This window comes from Oenanthe melanoleuca, chromosome 26, assembly GCF_029582105.1.
Source record: "Oenanthe melanoleuca isolate GR-GAL-2019-014 chromosome 26, OMel1.0, whole genome shotgun sequence".
Classification (NCBI taxonomy): domain Eukaryota; kingdom Metazoa; phylum Chordata; class Aves; order Passeriformes; family Muscicapidae; genus Oenanthe; species Oenanthe melanoleuca.
Window position 1 is genome coordinate 3,821,338 of NC_079359.1, and position 19,395 is coordinate 3,840,732.

At 43.1% G+C, this 19,395-nt stretch overlaps 1 protein-coding gene and 1 long non-coding RNA gene across 7 annotated transcripts; one reads left to right on the forward strand and one right to left on the reverse strand.

The window, feature by feature from the left end:
* The first annotated feature begins 356 nt into the window (after positions 1-356).
* On the forward strand, positions 357-12,920 carry LOC130263733 (bile acid receptor-like). Of its 6 annotated transcripts, none has more exons than XM_056511475.1 (11): positions 357-554; positions 5,094-5,217; positions 6,360-6,728; positions 7,612-7,752; positions 8,915-9,054; positions 9,141-9,248; positions 9,339-9,438; positions 10,527-10,655; positions 10,913-11,032; positions 11,224-11,337; positions 11,475-12,920. In XM_056511475.1, the coding sequence occupies exons 2-11, from the start codon at positions 5,127-5,129 to the stop codon at positions 11,702-11,704; spliced, it is 1,542 nt and encodes a 513-aa protein (XP_056367450.1). In that variant the 5' UTR covers positions 357-554; positions 5,094-5,126; the 3' UTR covers positions 11,705-12,920. The 6 variants fall into 6 exon arrangements, with proteins under 6 accessions (XP_056367450.1, XP_056367453.1, XP_056367452.1 ...); XM_056511478.1 differs by having other exon boundaries at positions 358-633; positions 9,144-9,248; XM_056511477.1 differs by having other exon boundaries at positions 358-554; positions 9,144-9,248.
* LOC130263734 (uncharacterized) lies at positions 668-4,653 on the reverse strand. Its single transcript, XR_008842382.1, has 3 exons — positions 4,595-4,653; positions 838-2,279; positions 668-804 (listed from the first exon to the last, which is right to left on the reverse strand). It is a non-coding gene; the product is annotated as an uncharacterized LOC130263734 (long non-coding RNA).
* Positions 12,921-19,395: the final 6,475 nt, after the last annotated feature.

Genomic DNA, 19,395 nt, shown 5'->3' on the forward strand with positions numbered 1-19,395 from the left:
GAGCTTGCCAATGAAGTGAGTGCTGCATCACCACAGGGGGGTCTGGATCGGAACACGGAGGACAAGGTGAGTGTTTGGTGTTTGGAGGACAAGGTGAGTGTTTGGAGGTCCTGGCCTGATCCAGCCTTTCTAAATTAAATTATTATGTCATGTAAAAACCTCCAAATAATACCACTGCAATCATTTCCCTGCTTGGGAATTGAACATTTTCCATCAGCACCCCGACATGTCAACGTGAAGCAATCAAAATGGGAGAATTCTGAATTCTGGCAGGAAAGCAGAATCTCTGTGCTGGGCAGGGAGGCTCTGGGAGCAGTGACGCGAGGGTCCCATGGCCTCTGTCCCTGATGACCCAGCTGTGCAGTGATTGATGCGGGCTCGCAGCTGCCCTTGCTCCGACCCCAGAGGAGCTGTGTGGGAAGTTGGTGTCGAGCCGCAGCGTGGCTCTGCCGAGTGTCTGGAGCCCGGGCTGTGCACACACACTGATAAATAGGGAAAGGCCCGCTGGGCTGCAGCTGGAGCAGAGCTGGAGCGGGCGGCAGCCCCACCGAGCCGTGAGTATTCCGTTCCTTCTCTGCATGCTACAAATGCTGCTCCAGCCACACGGCAGCTTACCATGGCAAAGTATTCCAGGTGCTGGCCTTCTCTCTTCTTTAGCTCCTTTTTCTTCTTTACCTCCCTTTTTCTTCTTTACCTTCTTTTTTCTTCTTTACCTCCTTTTTTTCTTCTTTATCTCCCTTTTTCTTCTTTACCTCCCTTTTTCTTCTTTACCTCCCTTTTTCTACCTTCTTTTTTCTTCTTTACCTCCCTTTTTCTCCCTTCTTTTTTCTTCTTTACCTCCTTTTTTCTTTACCTCCCTTTTTCTTCTTTACCTCCCTTTTTCTTTACCTCCTTTTTTTTTTCTTTACCTCCCTTTTTCTTTATTTTCAAACATCTGGCTAAATGAAAATAGCGAACATGCACTTTTAAATCTGGTGTTCTGCTGCCAAGGGTTTGTTCCAACAGTACTTCATTTGATACACAGAGTGAAGAAAAACAGCTTTTAAATTCGATTATTTGTTTCTCTTCCCAAAAGTAGCCGGAAAATTGTGAGTTTCAAACAACCTTTAACCTCTTATTTTACAATTTATAAAAATTATGCCTTTGAAATAATTATTCATGGAATAACAATTCCAAAGGAAAATTTCAAGATAATTGCAATGCAGTCTTTTGGTGAAATAAGCCAGATCCTATTTTTGCTATTATATGACCAGGAAGGAATACTTTTAATAAGAAAAATGGAATTTCTTCAAAGAGAAGCTTTGGGGAGCTTCTTGGCACATTAAAACCAGGAGGAACAGAAAAATCTTTAATAGTGCATGTAAGCTGCATACAAGATCAACCAAGTGATCCTACAATTTCCCCTGCAACATCATTCTTTAATTAAGCAGTGATTACTGAATTGCTTGAGTGAAATTGAATAGACCAGCTGGCATCACACCTACTTGGCACTGATTATGCGCAGTTACTTTTTTCCCCCAGTTTTTGGTTTAAATTTTCAAAAATTAAAAAAATAATCAGCTTTGCCTTGCAGCTGCAAGCAAAGTACAGTGATTAAACTTGAGCCTGAAATGTGCTCTGAGTTTCACTATGTGATCAGTTTTGTGCCCCAAGGTGTGCTAAATAGATGGTGAAGACCTTCAGCTCAAGTTCCTAAAATTCCCTGTAAACAAGAAATTTCCCTATGACTCAACTGTCAAAATATTTATGATAGCAGCTAAAGCACTGTCAGCACAGACCTCAGGGCTCCCTGTGGCCCTGCTCCATGAAGGATGTTTTGTATCCCAATAAATCTGATAAGTTGATGATATGTTGCTTTATGATATGGGGTTTTATAGCAATAAAAATGATAAACCCCACATCTTTTGCCATAAATAGAAATAAATAAATGTACAATTCAGATTCCAGTCTGAATATGTACATTCTATTTATTGTTCTACTTTACTTTTATCAATCAATGGCTTTTTTTTTTTTTTTTTTCTTTAATGGATTCCATTTTTGATAAATTGTCAAGTCTTTCAGTTAGGACTAAGAACTAAATTTCTGCATGAGATAGATAACCAAGCCTTGAATCAACACGTTCTGGTTCATACTGAGTGCTTGTAGTTCAGAAGATGAGCAGTGGCAAAACTAAGCCTGTAAAAGCACATTTTCAAATGTGCTTAAGTTACCTTGAGTGTAGGTCACTTCTTCCAAACACCATTCTCCTCACCTGGTCAGGACTTCACATGTAAAATGCTCTGTAGAAGAGGAAAAGCAAGAACAGCATGTGCTTTATGAGATGACATTTTCTGTCAGCTCAGTCTGTGTGACTGAAGGCTCCCACCCTATGTGTGTTACTGCTTGGGATGCTACAAAATAAGTTATTAAAAAATTCATCTTTTGCTCTCTTAGGCTAAAGACCTTTATGCATCCTGTCTGGGAATGTATTTAGATTTTTGCTTCCTTTTAAAGCACTCATGCACAAACATGAGGTTATATTGGGAATACAAGGAAAAAAAGATAAAGGAGCACAAAACATTTTTTTTGGGAATGGCACAGCTGCAATTGCCCCAAACATCCAAACCCATTGCTCCATTTTTATTTCTACTTTATTCCAGTTTTGGACATTACACCTGGGCATGTCTGGTACCTTCTGTCAGGAGCTTCACCTTGCTGGGCACGTGCAGAATTCCCTGGCAAAGGGCTGATGAGTTTCTGTGTGGGCTGGGGAGTTCCTGCAGGTCAGGGCTCAGTCCCATGAGGTGTGAGGGGCTGGGATGGCCACAGAGCCCCGGGGAGAGCAGCACAGGGATCACAGAACCCCAGGGACCACTGCAGTTTGGAAGAGGCCTCCCTGCTGCTGCCTCTCTCACCAGGGGGGAGGCAAAGGTTGGAAAACACTACTCTCACAGTCAACTCATAAAAAATCAAAACTTGCCTGGCCTAGGAAATTAAGTTCTTCCCTTCCATCTCTTAGTCTCTTCTTTATTTTTTTTCTTTTATTTCTTTTTATTTTTTTTCTTTACAAAGTTTAATGCTTTGTTTGATCGGGAGAACAAGCCTGTTAACACTAAATTCTCAAATGTCAGAAAATGAAACTCTAAATGTTTCCACATAAGTCTCATTCTAGGACAGCAGAGCATTCCTCAGATAACCATTTGATTTACTGTCCCTGCTGTGCTAACATCCTCTTAATTTACTATTTCAGTTTACAAAGTCTCAGTCTAAGCTGGAAATTTTGTAGGTGCAACTGGTCACTGCTTAGCCAGAAAAATCAGTAAGAAGGGCTGAATCCTTTCTCATACAATACCTAAACTGAGGAAAGTTTGCCTAAGGAAAAGCTGCTTCCAAGATTTAGAATGTTTAAGCAATTGACCACCTTACATTTGCTATTTCATACTCCCAATATTCTGTTTCTGTTAGATTGGATCCATGTAACTTTTTTTAATCTACTATTCAATTATGACTTTTATTTAAAGAAACCACTGGAATTCAGAAACACATTTCTTCAGCAAACACACATTTTTGGGAAAAAATGTAGACTTTGCCCAGGCCAAATTGATCTAACTGATAAGACCTCATGATTCAGTGACTTATTTTGCTCTCAAACAAATATTTACTAGCAGAGATAACAAACCCCCAGCATTCCAGCCTCACTGCATCCTTTCACCTTCTGCTGACAGAATGAAGAGAAAGTGGCCAGCCCAAAGCTCTGCTGAGTTTGGGGAAGGGGTGTGTGTTTTCCCAGTCAGGACTTCAGATTCCCTGGGGTGATCCATTCATTGTCTCAGCAAGGTGCAGGTATAGCATAAACCCTTTCCTTCAGGGAAGCTCTTTAAACCCAGCTTGCTGTACATTCTGTAGAGAATCCTGTTGCAGGGGTTGTATTTGCTGTATTTTCCAAATCTTTCCATGCCTTTTTTATATTTTCTATCTTTCCTGCCAGCTCAGGGAAAGCCTGTGGGTGTTCACAGGGAAATTGTCTCTTACAGCCCTTGCTCAGTGGGCATCAGGCTCAGCAAAGGTTTAAGCTGTGGCCACATCCCACTCAGGCAGAGGGACAATGGGACAAGGAAAATATTCTTAATTACTCCTCTAATAGCCACTCTGTTAGCTCTCAATTCTAAGCAATACCAGAGGTTTGCTGTAGGTATGTAAATTCAAACCCAGCTTCTGCCACTGTCCATAAAGACTTTTTTTTCCCCTAAAACTCTTATAAGAGTTTTTAGAGTACTGTTTCCCAGAACCTCTCTCTAAATTTGAATATGTAAGCCAAATTACTGAAAAAGTGAGGGAAGTTTTGAACTCCAAGCACAGCAGCTCTTCTCACCATGTTACTGTGAGCTGTCAGTGCACTTTGTTATTGGGAATGTCAGTGAATCCAACCAGGAGCCCAGGCTCCTTCAATGGCCAAGGGGCAGTGGAAAGCTCTTTAGAGGCAGCACATCCTATAGGAAATCAATATTTTGGTCTTCACTGAAAACTCTGCACCATTAAAGGAACACAGGAAGTGTGATTCAGGCAGTGCTTAAGAAAGGCAAAGTTGAGTTCTACTGCATAAATGAGTACTTACATGACAAAGAACAGATATTCCATGCTGGCCTTTACATGCTATTTTCCTTGTTTCAACTCTGCATGAAAAATGAATGAAATAAACTCATTAAAAGCCCATCTTTGTGCACAAACAGGACAGCCCCACATCTACACTAGAGCAAATGCTCCAATTCATGTCCAAAGCAAGTTTATTCTATCCAGTGAAGCTCCTTTTAACCTTCTCTGAACTAGAGAATTTACCAGTGATTAGTCCAATTCCCCCACATGCTCTTATGCAAAACTTAGAACAAAACATTTCTAACTATAGCTTGGAAATTTAGGAAAGAGTTTTACCCTGAATCTGCAATATCAGAATGCTCATTTTGTAGCTTCATTGAGGATGTTACGTGACTTCACACAGACATCTGATTTTTTTATGATCTGAAAATCCTGGAGTTCTCTGGCTCCGTGTCTAACCCTACCCAGCAATTGTTTCCCATGGGATGTTTCTGTTCCTTTGCCCTTTCCCCTTTCCCCAGGTTGCTGTTTCAAGGCTGATCTCAGCAGAGTGGATGAAGCAGTGCAGCTGGGAGCAGAGCATGGCCAACACGTTTGTCACCGTCCCTGACGGGTACGGCCTCCCTGAGCCCCTCCAGTACTACGGTGAGTAAAGCAAGCTTTGCACTCTGGAAATATGGCAAAATGAACTCCTCTGGGAATTTATTTATTGTTTTTACTTCATTTAAATTTATCTTTAAAGCACTTTAAAGCTCTTACCAAGCTGATTCTGAAAGTGTATTGAAATCTATGACTGTGTGCTCATACAGACTTTGGAGCACAATGTGATTATTCTGACTTTTATTCCATATAAGCATCCCCAGTTCTGTCTCCTTTTGGCCTGCATGGAGAAGACACAGTTACATTATAAATAGATAATGCATGTTTTATATCTTATGTAGCTGTAATTGCAATAACTAATTTGATTCTGGAAGACTAAAGACAGGACCCACAGCTCACTAAAAGGGAAAAAACCTCCAAACTGTTTAAAAAAATCTTTCCAATTTGTTTTTATAGAGATTTTATAATCCCAAAGGAAGAATGAAACATGATGCATGTTGCAAAGGCTTTCTTTGGTGTAGCTGTGTGTTTCTAAGGGAAGCTGGATAAAATTAAAACTCAACAGACAGAAAAGCAGGAAGAAACTCTCTTTGCAATTCTGTATCTACATTTTACTTAACTAAAATCTCATAACTGTAAAGACACATGTGTGGGAAAATACTAAATAAAACAAGTCTCTGCTTTTCACTCCTCTGAACTTCAACTTTAAGACTCCTGTCACAGGAATTTTTAGTACCCTCTGATTTCTACACAATTTTTAACAGATCCCTGTGCAACATTTTCAAAATGATGCCCGAGACATGTACCAGTGAAAAACACTTCAATCATTAAAAAAATCACTTATGGAAAATAGTTGACTGTAGAGTGGACAGCTAGTAAAAACAACATTTAAGTGTAAGATCTGAAGGCAGCTGTGCCATCAGTTGGCAAGTGATATTCAATTATCTACTAACACTAATCCACATAATATTGCCAAACTGTTACTGAGCCATTTTTGCTAAATTTAAGATTTCACTGAAGAACATGACAGGTTCAAATTTAAGTAGAATGTGTCACATTGCCTCTCTGAAAATGTTTTCCTCCAATATTTCTGCTACTAAATCCATAAAGCATTTTTAAACTTTGGAGCAGCTGATGTCGGGATATTCTCCAGGCTCTTACCCCGCTATCGATTTCCCCCGGCACAGATGTTTTACCAGAGCACATCAACTACCAGCTGCAGGACCCGGATTTCCAGGCTGCCCAGTACTGCCAGTACTCAGCAGTGCCCGTGCCAGTGCCAGCCCTGCAGCCCCAGGCTGCGCCGTGCCCGTCCCCGTTCGGCTCCTACAGCCTGGAGCCCCCGTACGGCGACGGGCCCTGCGTCGGCAGCAGCTGCGAGCTCAGCAAGGGCCCCTTCCTGGCTCCCCAGGGCGAGGAGGGCGGGTACCAGGGGCTCAAGAGGCCCAGGCTGAGCCACTCGGTGAGGCTGAAGGGGCAGGAGGAGCTGTGTGTGGTGTGTGGGGACAAGGCCTCGGGGTACCACTACAATGCACTGACCTGCGAGGGCTGCAAAGGTGAGCGGGGACAACCTTCCACGTGTTTGAGCTGGTCTCACAACAGTGCCTTTTAATTTATCTAATGAACACGCTGTCTAACATGCTTACTTCAAATTCACATTTTTATAACATTCTTTGAAGAAATATTATGGCAGTCTGTGTTTAATATGAGCACTTTAAGCATCTCATTTTTGCACTGATGATTTGCTAGAATAGTGTCAGTGCAAGCAGGTGCTGCTTTTCTCATGAACATTTCTGAGAAATTTCCTTCAGTGTTATAATTTTACTTACTATTAAAATTGAATAAAAGCAAGTAGAAATTACTTGCTAATCACATTTTAACTTGTTGGTGTGGGAGCTGTATCATGAGGGGCAGCTCTGATCTCTGTGCCCTGTGACCAGGCACAGGACCCAAGAGAGCAGCTGGAGCTGTGGCAGGGGAGTTTAGGTTGGATTTTGGGATAGGTTCTTCCCCCAGAGGTGCTGGCACTGCCCAGGCTCCCCAGGGAATGGGCACAGCCCCGAGGCTGCCAGAGCTCCAGAAGAGTTTGGACAGTGCTCCAGGGATGCACAGGGTGGGATTTGGGGGTGTCTGTGCAGGGCTAGAGAATGGACTTGGTGATCTTTGTGAGTCCCTTCCAAATCAGCATATTCTATGATTCTATATATGGAAAATGTCAATTAATATAAATCAGAAAAAACCAGGCATAACTATGTTTTTAAAAAGCAGATTTAAAATCAAGGTAATATTTCCATTTAAAAATCCCAACCGTTCAAACCCAGAGGACACTTTTAAACCCTTGTGAGATAAAGCTGCAGCTTTAGATTTCTCCAGTTAAACCCTTGTGAGATAAAGCTGCAGCTTTAGATTGCTCCAGCCATGACCTGGCCGTGTTGCCAGGCTTCTTCCGGCGCAGCATCACCAAGAACGCCGTGTACCGCTGCAAGAGCGGGGGGCACTGCGAGATGGACATGTACATGAGGAGGAAGTGCCAGGAGTGCCGCCTCAAGAAGTGCAGAGCTGTGGGAATGCTGGCGGAATGTAAGTGCTCCCTCCTGCTGGGCTCTTTCCTGGTCACCGTGGATAAATCCTCCTCCAAAGTCAATCCCTGTGGGCGGCTGGGGGGCCCGTGGAGGTTCCGTGCTGCCGACCTTCCCAGAGAGAGGGTCCCACAAGGCGCTGCCTCCTGAGGGGGTCTCTGACAGGTCTCCTGGCTGCTGCATGAACCTCAGCAAGTGATGTGGCCACAAGTGATCAGCTCTCAGTGAGATCAGTTCAGTGATTTCAGCTCTGCTTGCGAGGCTGTCCCAGGCCATGTGGCAATTCCACAGAAATTCCTTTATTATCCAGCAGCTCTGTGAAGGGGGCCAGGGATGATAATCCCCTGAGAACTGGGGGAAAAGCAGGGGTTTTTATTGGGGAAAGCAAGGGTAGTGCCAAGGGGGAAAGACCAATGGGTTACAAGGGATTACCATGGGTAATGGTGGGACCACTGAATCCTTCTGAATCCTTTGGAGATAGCTCACCCTGATAAGAGAAGATGTGCCAACCTAAGGGGCATCTCTCCAGGACAGTTGAGATGAACTAATCACAGCCCATTCAAAGGACATCCCTCCAGGGCAGGGCTGTGGGCAGAGCTGTGCCAGGGCCATTGGCCTCCACAAATCCCTTCCTGATGGTGCTGCTCTAAGTTTCATTTGGTTGTAGGAAAATTAACTTTGAGGATGGTGGCACCTGTAGCATTTTGGTGTGCAGGAACCAGCAATGTTTGGAAAGTATCCCCTCACCTTAAGAGAATTGTTGTTAAAAGACAGTACAAGGAAAAAAAAAAAAAGGAAGTACTAACAAGAGAAGCTAAATATCCCGAGCCTTGTCAGGACAGCAGTGAGCAGACCAGATGAGCTTTAGGATTTGAGGGAAAAAAATTAAGTAAAAATGGCATGATGGACTTTTATGAAAAATTCTGATGCCTGTGTGTCACAGAGGCACAAGGACAAAGATGACTGCAGACCCTCAGGCCTCTGGTGGCTACTGAACACCAGCTCACCTGATAAGTAACACTCAGCCACATTATCCAGGAAACATAGTTCATTATAGCTGACAGCTTCTGTGATGCAAGACTGGAGTTATCTCTAATAAATGTTGACTTCAGACTGTAATTAATTGAGCATACAAGCACTGATGGCCACTTCACACCTCACAGGTTTGCTGACTGAAGTCCAGTGCAAGTCAAAGCGACTCAGGAAGAATTTCAAGCAGAAGAGCAGTTTCCTTTGCAACATAAAGCTGGAAGATGAGGGACTGAATAGTAAGCAAGTATCATCTACAACAAGACCTGGAAAAGTGGGATATTTTTCTATTTAAAATACCTCTTTTTATCACTTCTTGTTACTCCAAGTCGTTGTGACTTGACTGGTTTATTTTTTCAGCAGATCCCAGAGAAGATGGAACTTACTCCAGGAGAACATCAGCTTCTTGACCACATTGTAGCAGCACACCAAAAATACACAATTCCCCTTGAGGAAGCCAAGAAGTTTGTAGGTATCCAGCACACCCAGCCTGCACTGCTAAGTCATTGTTGATATGTTTATTGGCCATATCCAGTGTCCAAACACTCTTTTGTGCAGCTACAGGAAACTGCAAGTCCTGAAGAAAGTTTTCTCCGCCTGTCTGAGACAGCTGTTGTTCATGTCCAGGTGTTGGTGGATTTCACAAAAAGGCTCCCAGGTGAGTTTCCTCCTTTGGGGTACGTTAGAGGAACCAAATCAAACTGATGGTAGGAACCAGAGAAAAAAGAGAGGCTTTAAGAAAAGGCATAAAACTGTTTATTTGTACTTCTTACGTGTCATGAGGATAACCTAGAAGCTTTCAGTTCAAAACTTTGCTATTATTAGATTTCTTCTCCATTTCTGACGTGGAGTAGAGACATTTTCTGGAACCATTTGAACCTCAAAATACCACCTTGAGGGAATTACTATCTCACCACATTCTCTGAAATCCAGTTGAGTCTGTAATTTATCATTATCACCAAAGGAAAAAACAGATGTTCCTTCAAAGGAAAAGGCAGCACATAAGGGACTATACAGGTGTTCTAATTCATATTTTCCTTTCATAAAGAACAAGGGAACATGCAATTAAATTCACTGCGTTTCAGTGTAAAGTTGACAAAGTAACATTAGACAGGGAGGGTGATAACTTTTCTTTATAAAACTCACCGACAAAGGTCAATCACCATATCTAAAGCAGGTATTTGATGCAATTTAGCATCTCTGTGGGCAGAGCTGAAGGAAGGGGTGAGCTGTCTGTTTTCTTGCCTTACATATCCTGCTTTGATCAGGTTTAAGAAAAAAACTCACTAAAGTTCCTTTGCTCTTGAATTACAAGTGCAGACAATGAGCTTGTCAAAAGATGAACACGATTTCTAAAGAGAAAATAATATAACAATGAATGGAGTATCCACAGTCACTAAACAATGCAGCAAATTTATCAGGTGTTAGCCCATGTGATATTTATCAGATATTGGGAAGAATGTTTTGATAACATCTTGCTTAGTGCCAAATTTTTTACTTGTATCTTTCTGTGAATCTTTTAACACTGAAAATTGCTCCCTCCTTTTTATTTTTTTTTCCTTTTTAATTGTCTAACCTGCAAATTAGCAAGAAAGATCCCAAGTCTTTGGCACATGAATCATTTAACTATGGCTCCTCCTTTCCAGTAAAGGCATTTATTAAAAAAATAAGTTTTTCCACATCATGTTGGGGGCTTAAAGGCAGCCCCAGCCTTCCCTGATTCTGAACATGAACCTTTCTCTGCAGGGTTTGAGAGTTTAGCCAGTGAGGACCAGATTGCTCTGCTGAAAGGGTCCACAGTGGAGGCGATGTTCTTGAGATCAGCCCAAATTTACAACCAAAAAATGAGCGAGTGCCAGCCTTCAACCAGTGAAAGTAGGTCTGAAATACTTGACTTGCATCATTGTGGGGTGGGTGGATAATATCAGCTATATTAATTACATATTGTGCTAAATTTAACACAAGAGACCTTGACCAAGAAAAATGCAACCAAAGAAATTGGAGCCAGATGCCAAAAAGGATTTTATACCTTCATGGGTCTGGGAAAAATTCACACATTTTCAGCAATGATACAGACAAATATTTAAGATCGCTTTGAGCTTGACTGGGAACTGTCCTCTGCCTTGTTCCAGGTCATGTAAGACTTTCTGATCACGGGACATGTTGTCACGTTCAAAACCTTGATAAAAACAATATTTATTCCATGGAAATGTGTCATAATAAAGAGAGGCCAACTTCTACTACTACCACAGGTAATGGAGGTCTCAGAATCGAAATACTGTGAATCTTTTGCTTTACTGGCCCTCTTTTTATTGCACCTATTTTTATTATATTTTTATATACACTGTCTCTATGGCCACTGCTCCAGCTCCTTTCCTCTCTTCTTCTCTCCCTTTCCTTCTTTTTCACCAAAAAAATGTTGGGTTTTTTTTCCATTTTCAAGGCATAACTGAGGAGTTCATCACCGCCCTGTTCTACTTCTACAGAACCATGGGGGAACTCAAAGTGACCGAGACCGAATACGCTCTGCTCGTAGCAACAACAGTGTTCTTTTCAGGTAAATTGGAAAGGTGACAACGAGCTGTCACTTGCCCCGGGGGAGCTCCCATTTGTCCCCTCAGGGGCGGCGGCGCCGACCGGACCCTGAGGGGCGGCTGTGCCCGGAGCATCCCGCTTACCGCCGCTCTCCCGCAGACCGCCCGCTGCTGAGGGACAAGCGCCACGTGGAGGAGCTGCAGGAGCCGCTGCTGGGGATCCTGTACAAGCACTCGAAGCTGCAGCACCCGCGGGACCCGCAGCGCTTCGCGCGGCTGCTGGGGCGCCTCACGGAGCTGCGCTCGCTGCGCCACGCCCACGCGGGGGCGCTGCGCGCGCGGGACCCGCGCCTGGCCGCGCCGCTGCGCGACCTCTGGGACCTCCACTAGGCGGCGCCAACGCCGCCGGCGCGCGCGCCCCTTCCCGCCTCGGGCGCGCGCCGCGGTTTCCCGCCCTTTTCGCCCTCCCTCAGCGGCCTCCGTGAGGCGGCGCGGCCGCCGTCGGTGTCGCCGTCGCTGCCCGTGTGGTGGTGGCGGCGATGTCTCTGTCGGTACAAGTGTTGGTGTCGGTACCAGCGTCGGTGCTGGTGCCGGTATCGGTTTGGGTGCCACGCTCAGTGCCGGTGCCAGTGCTGGTTGTCGCTGCTGGTGTCAGTGACGGTGTGGGTACCAGTGTTGGTGTAGCTACCAGTGTCAGTATCGGTACCGGCGGCGATGTCGCTGTCGCTGTCTGTGTCGCCGCTTTTCTCCGGGCCCACCCGGAATGAGCCCGTTCAGCCGCTGGTGCGGCCGTGCCGGAGCGCCGGGCAGGGCCCGCGGCTGAAGCCGGCGAGCGCTCGGGCTCGGGCCGCGCCGGGTCCATGGTGCCACCGGCCCGGTGGCTGCGCCGGAACGGGCGGGGGGACAGCGGCTGGGACAGCGGGCCGGACACCGGGACACAGAGTCTGACCCGAGCACATCCCGCCCGCTCCCGGGAAGTGTCCAAGGCCCGGTCTAACCGGACTTGGAGCAAGCTGGGATAGTGGAACGTGTCCCTGTGGCAGGGGTGGCACCGGATGAGCTTCAAGATCCTTTCCGACCAAACCCATTCCACGGTTTTGTGTGTGTGTGAAATTTGCTGAACTCCTTTCTCTGCAGACTGCCAAGATTGGTGCTGGAGGAACATCTTTGACTTTAATATCAAAGTCTTCTGCTGTTATTCTCTATGAAGACTGAAGGAAAGAATCTTCTCGATCATCTGGTCCGTGTTTATCTGCACATGACCGATGATAAACCCACGTTTGATGTGGGTGATCCAGCAGTGAGCAGTGCCCCACTTGGATGCTTGCACTGGCAAGTTCTGCTTGCACCAGACCAAATCTGCAGTGAAGACGTTCTGTCACCACACTGAGTTATGTGAATTAAACAAATTATTGTTTCATGTTGAGGTTCCTAACAGAATATGTTTAGATTAAAATGTGATATTCTGACAGGAGATCAGTTACACTATTTATCCTATTTTTTTGACTTGAAAACTCTTTTAAAATGGCATTTTCATACTAAAACATGGTCAGATGTGGGAGTAAAGCAAAAAATAAACATCAACTTCTGGACTTTAAAGAAATAATTTTGCTTCCTGAGTCTTTTATCACGCACCTGTGCACAGACAGGCAGCAGCTGATGAGTTCTCCTCACCAAAACCGTCCACTCTGCCACAGCCTATAAAGCAAACTACACAACACCAGCGGTTCGAAAAGCCACTGGGAAGTACGAAGCAAGTGGGTTCCAAAGCCATTACCAATTTTGGTAATTTTGAAAATTGCAGGCAGTTGATTTATTAATTAAAATACATATTTTCACATTAGCTGTAACTTTTTTTTTTTTCTTCGGGATTTGATAACTTTATCCTTCTTCAGAAATCAATCCATAGGAAACTAACCCTTAAGTTTGTGCAGGGGTTTAACAAATGCCCAGGTGATGATTTTAATTTGTCTTTCAGTCCCTGTACTGTGCCAAAATCACTGATTAACATAAAACTAAAATAAATTTTGCCTTGCACATTCTCTAATATTTTTTAATATCGAGTTTTAAGATTCATGAGTAGTCTAATGTAAATGTTAAATACAGGTTCACTGTTTTTTAAAAAATATGTTGATCAGAATCACTTCATAGTTCAGATATAATTTCATAGCAAGTAAAACTTTGCTCTGAAGCAGACAAAGAAGTCAGCTACACATAAACTCTGCTTATCTAAATTCTTAGCGCCTCTTAAGTTGTTCCCAAACAGTTCCTAAAGCATTATTCAGTGGATATTTCAAGGCTAAATAAGAAAGCAAAGGGGAAAAATAATTCTCTGTTTCCTGTTTACAGATGAATCACTTAGAGGAGATATTTGTGATTCAGGGAACGTGCTTAGAGACAAACCTTTAAAAATTACATTGATTCCAAGTTAGTTGGAGTTTTTGGGGTTTTTTTGGGGGTGTGGGGAGGGTTTTGTTTTGTTTTTCGTTTTTGGTTTTTTTGGAGCGGGGGGGTTGTTTGTTTTTCTTTTAAAGTGCTTGGGAAGTCTCTAAGTTTTAATCAGAATAAGATTTTTCACTTTTTTGTTGTCTCCTCCTTGTCGTGCACTGCCTGTGAATGCAGATGCAGTAGGTGCATAAAGATTTAAACTCTGGTTCCTAATCATGTACATAAGCTTGTGTCACCCTCTGTGGAAAAGAATTTACTCTTGTGATGTTTCTAACTCATGGATAGGCACTCCCAGGGACATGTAATTGCCTCCCCACATTACCAAAGTCATTTCCCAGTGGTGTTTACAAATTTGTGTTGTATAAAGCTGCAAGAGCAGAGGGTGCAAAACAATGTAGAAAATAAGAACAAATCTGCAGTAATCTCACTGTTAGGACTCACCCAGGAGTGAATGCAATGTGCCTTGCTTCTGCTTGTATCTTGGAGAGGAAGAGTTCCTGAGGAAAACCAGCCTTCCCTCTTCCTTCCTTCCAGCCATTTTAATTTTTAGTTGGAATCTGAGAGCAGCTTCCCTGCTGAGAGGAATTCACCTGGCACCTCCTAGGCTGTCACACCTGGGGCAGAGTTTTACCTTTAGCATTATTTTGATGCGGGCTTGGTACTCTTCATCCTTGACAATACTGCAGCAGGCTCTGGATTGTCCTTGGTGGTGGTTTGTTGTTTGTTTTTTTGTTTAGCTTTGCCCTCAGCACAGTGATTGTGTATCTCAGACTAACAGAAATATCTAGCACTTTCCAAAGAAATGAAACCAGATCCAAAGGGCTCTATCGTCTGAGCCAAACAGCACACAGGATTATGGAGAATTTTCAGACCATAAATGGAGATTGCTGGCATATGATATGCAACAAAGAGATTTGCTGTTTTAATCTGTGGTTGATAGGAAATGCTGCCGCTAATCCTAGGAAAGAAAGAGAAGAGCAGACTGTGAATCTATAAATTTCAGAGATGAGAGCTGTGTTTTGGGCTGTTACAGACACTGGCAATGGGCAGATTAGCTTTGAAAATTCAGCAGCCACAGGCTGTTTAAATGCAAAACCTGGCAAAAACACTTGTTTCTATGGCAGCATATCAGGATCTTATTTCCTTTTATCAGTGGAAGGCTGCAACTGGATGGAGTTGGAAATAATTCCTCTACCAGAATACTTATCTTTCAGAATCTGATTGGTTTTGTCTGTTTTTCATCAGCAGAGCTTCCAATTATTGGTTGTTTGCAACTGTGGACATGTTTTTACTCTACTATCTACAGTTGCATATTTAGTGGAAATAAGAGTGGCCCTGCTCTGTAAGTAACCTGCTCATGAGATCACAAAGCTTTCTTTGTAATGTACCACTACCAGAGGCAGAGTGAGTAGGAATAATGTCTGATAACTTCTCATTATTTCTCCTTTTATTTTAGACATTGGTCAGTGACAGAGAATCCTATTAAATTACTCTTACATATGAGCTTTTGGCATGCTCATTTCTGTAGCCCATTGCAGAGACTCCTGGGGAATGAACCCAAGGTTTTTATAATTACTAAATTCTATTTACAGATATCACTTGAAGCACTTCCTGTAGAACATCAGCACACCATCATTCACTTAATGAAAGAGTAAAATCACTGATGTCAGGGAATGGATTGGTTCGGTTAACAGAAAGGTTAAAGATAAATAATTAACAATGTGACTGTTCCAGAACAGGGCTGCAAAGCTGGGCTATAAAAGCACATTAAAAATTTCTATCCCTGAGTCTCTGCAGGTCAGCAGGAGGGCAACCAAAGAAATGGATCCATAAGCATCAGACTGTGGATGATGGATTTTAGGAAACTATGGGGAAGAAGCCTCAGGCACTCACAAATTGTGACACTGGACTTGGTTGTCCTGCCACAGTCTTGTCTTGCTGCTCCCTGTAGCTTGTGGGATCTCACTCCCATCAGAGAGGTCAGCAGTGAATGAGCTCCATGGTCACAGCCATAAGGACAATCCAGGAGGATTTTTAACAGCTTGATAAATTCAGTAATTTGTAAATTACTGAAGATATGTGACTAGCACCTTTTTGATGGGCAGCACAACAATGCCAGCAAGAGAAAGGCAGCAGCCAAGAGGTTCTGTGGCCATATCAGCATGAGGCTGAGCTGATAAGCAGCAGTCACATTGCTCCTAAGCTCTACTTAGAGTAATTTATTGCCCTTTCAGATAAATGAATTTTCATCCTTAATACCTGGTCAGGTATTTCTCCAGTGCACTGCAGTGTGTTCAGAGGCTGGGTAAAAACACTGCAGTGAATAAAGGCACCACTGAGATTAAAGTGACTGCTCCAGTGGTGGATAATTAGCAGCATTCAGTATCCCCACACTGAGCTCTGCCTGACAGCTCTAAACCTTCCTGACAGGGGGGCTCTGCCCACATGGAACCAAAGACATTGCATCTGTGCAATTGCCTTAACTACCAAATTTGTAATCACTGCAAACAATGAAACTGGGTTTGTGTGGCATGACCTCTTTTATGTAACATCAGTAATTTTGTTTTTATCCGTTAATTCTTTATTGCTCAAATCCCATATCAATTTTCTGTTATTTTACCTGGCTGGTGGAGAGTTACCTGGGTCAACACTCTCTCCTTAAATATTGCCATAGTATTAGTACTTTCTTTTAATGTTTTGAAATGTTCTCAGTATTCCAGACTTGTTGAAATGAGCATTAGCTAGCTAATCGTGTTGAGTGTAAAATCTTTATTCCTTATATGATTTATTTAATAATTTTTGTTGCAAATCTGTGTGTGGTTGTTCACTCACTATGTTTTCAAAAGCACAAGTACTTGCTGAAGCCTTTGCACTTACTCTGCATCAACAGCTTGTCTTCATCTTGTAATGTTCCCTGACTTTATTATTGGCCTCTGGCCTGGCAAAAGTTTATTTCCTACTCTTCAGCTTCCTGTACAAGTTTTCTGCATTTTATCACCTCCAACAGTTATTGTTGTTGATTTCCCTCTATTTTTGTTGCTATCATTTTTATTGTTGCACTCTTTTTCATCTTCATTATGACTGTCAAGCCTTGTTACAATTTGCTACTGATGTTTGCAGACATTTCCCTAAATCTTGTTAAAGCAAATGCTAAAACCTTTTTTTTTCACCCTAATCTCCACCTCCTCCCCCCCCCCGCCATCTTATACCCACTTTTCTCAGCTCAGAGAAATTAGCACTTTGAGGCAGCAAAGAGTGCATGTCCTCATACCTGTTCTCTGCTTATGTTCCTGTAGGGGATGTTGAGACACTTTAAACCTGTGGTGTTCTCCAGGGTGCACAAATCCAGCTCCAACTGCCTCAAGCTGTGAGTCTTTAGAGGAAAGAATCAGCTGTGCATGTAAGAGCCACATGTGATATTTTCTTTAAGAATACTGGGTTTTAATTCTTACTTTGAGCGTCTTTTGTCCTCTCCAGGTTTTAATTTTATGAATTGTGTTCTTTTCCTTTCAGGTTCTTTGTGTCCTTTGAAAAACTCTCTGTATTTCCCAAGAACATTCTTTTCTGTGGTTAAAGCTTCAAACAGCCAAGCCCATACATGTTTATGTAGTGTGTGTGTATGTACAGTGTATATATACACATTATCTATGTGTGAGTTGTGTAGTGTATAATGAGAGACCCTGGGTGTTTGTATTCCAAATATATCAGAAAATACAGAGCTGAATAACATATTGGAGTAGTAACAAAGTGAGGGTTACACTCCTGTTGCTAAGTGAGATGGACAGATGTTACACAGAGTACAATTAATACTCTGCTCATGCCCCTAAGCCAGAAAGATGTTTAAATATAATTAAATTATATTTAATTCCTGAAAAATTTTATGGTAGAAATTAACCCAGAATTAAAGACTCCAGGAAACCAGAAAGCATTTGGCTCGTCTTAATAGAACAAAACCTCTATTATATTATCAAAAAAAATACTTAAAAAATTAGCCCAGGACACAAACCTGTGTGCAGCAGGTTGGAACCACAGGAAAAGGAGACACTATTGTTCAGGAATTAGCTGAACACCAATTGGGACCAACTGGGTCACTCCTCCAACAGCTCACAGTGACCACAATTACCACCTCAAACTCACATTTTCCATGTTTTTCATGGCTGTGTAAATCAGGAATGTGGTTGACCTGCATAAGACATCCATCAGATCAGATTCCAAATGGGAGTTAGGTGATTGCCTGGAAGGGCACGTGTTCCCAGAGCTGCAGGCAGGGAGCTCAGGGAGGGGCTGACACACAACTGGGGCTTTATCAGCCTCTTCTCCCTCTTGCTCCCCCAAATGTGAGTGTTTTCCCCCATCTGGGGTCATTGTTTCAATGTATTGATGCAATATTTTGTTTCTTACTGTGCTGCAAGGAGTGGTTTTGTAAGTTTTTTCCCTATCAATCAGTATTGAGCGAATTGCTTGTTGCTTCAGTATTTGCTGAGTAGGTTCCAGGCCAGCCAATTTCTGAGTGTGTTTTGCTTGAGCAGATAAGCCAGGCTGTGCCTGAGCAGGCTGCAGAGCAGTGGCTTTCATTTCAGATTTGCTGCTTCATGGGCACTGCCCAGACTTAAGAGAATTCCAGGATGGTTTGGGTTGGAAGGAGCCTTAAAGCTCATCCCATCCCACACCCTGCCATGGGCAGGGACACCTTCACTATCCCTGGAACAATTCCAGGGCTGGAACAGCCACAGGTCCCCTGGGCACCCTGTGCCAGCATCTCCCAGCTGTGCATGGTAAGGAGCAAGCAGAGTGAACCAGACCTCACCAAACATTAACAAAACAGGTGTAAAACTCATCATCTGTGATTCTGGAGGGCTCCACAGCCATGCCAGCCTTCTTGCCATGGTCTTGCTGTCCCATGGAGCAATTAAATTAATCAATAATAACAACTTTTAAAAAGCACTGGTTAGTTTAAAAGACTGAGGGGAGAATGACTGTTAATATAATTAGATTTCCAGCTCCAGTTTCCAGGTTAGGATATTATGGACACGTTTGTTCCTGTCACATTTGCTTTGTGGTTCAGTATGAATTTTCAATAGATGAACTTTGTGATAAGAAAGCAGCAATTCAGATGCAATTATATAAACAGTAAGATCAGCCTGGAATTAGCCTGGAGAGTATAAAGCACACACAGAGCTTGTGCTGGGTCACTGCTTTCCCAGCTCAAGGCAGAATCAGGTTCCTGTGATAGGGAAGAATTCTGCTGACAAGAGGTTGGTCTTTCCAGACTGGTGTTGTTGCAGCTACAGGGTAAACCAGCCTCTGTAATGGATGGCTTTGCTATGGGAAACTGGCAGCTGGGAGAGGCTAGAGGGTGATGTCCAGACGTTGGTAGACACTGTCATTTAAAGTTTATCATTTAGAGGCTCTAGAGTAGTTCCTGGAATTGTCTTGGAGCTAATCAAGGCTTTGTTCTCAGGATCACTCTGCAGGTCTGAGAAATGAGGTCAGCACAACAGACAGATAAAGCAGGATTCATTGAGTTGAACTCTTTGCTGATGTTCTTTATTGTAATTTGCTTAAATCTATTATTTAATTCTTGGCTGTGTTCCCATCTCATCATGCCTCTAAGCCACTTGAAATTGAAAAAT

Bases quoted from the DNA above. Each gene is read 5' to 3' on its own strand.
- LOC130263733 (XM_056511473.1), top strand. From the start codon at position 5,058: ATGTTTCTGTTCCTTTGCCCTTTCCCCTTTCCCCAGGTTGCTGTTTCA. The intron at 5,218-6,359 runs GTGAGTAAAGCA...CCCCCGGCACAG, and splicing joins TGAGCCCCTCCAGTACTACG to ATGTTTTACCAGAGCACATC. The intron at 11,033-11,223 runs GTAATGGAGGTC...TCCATTTTCAAG, and splicing joins AACTTCTACTACTACCACAG to GCATAACTGAGGAGTTCATC.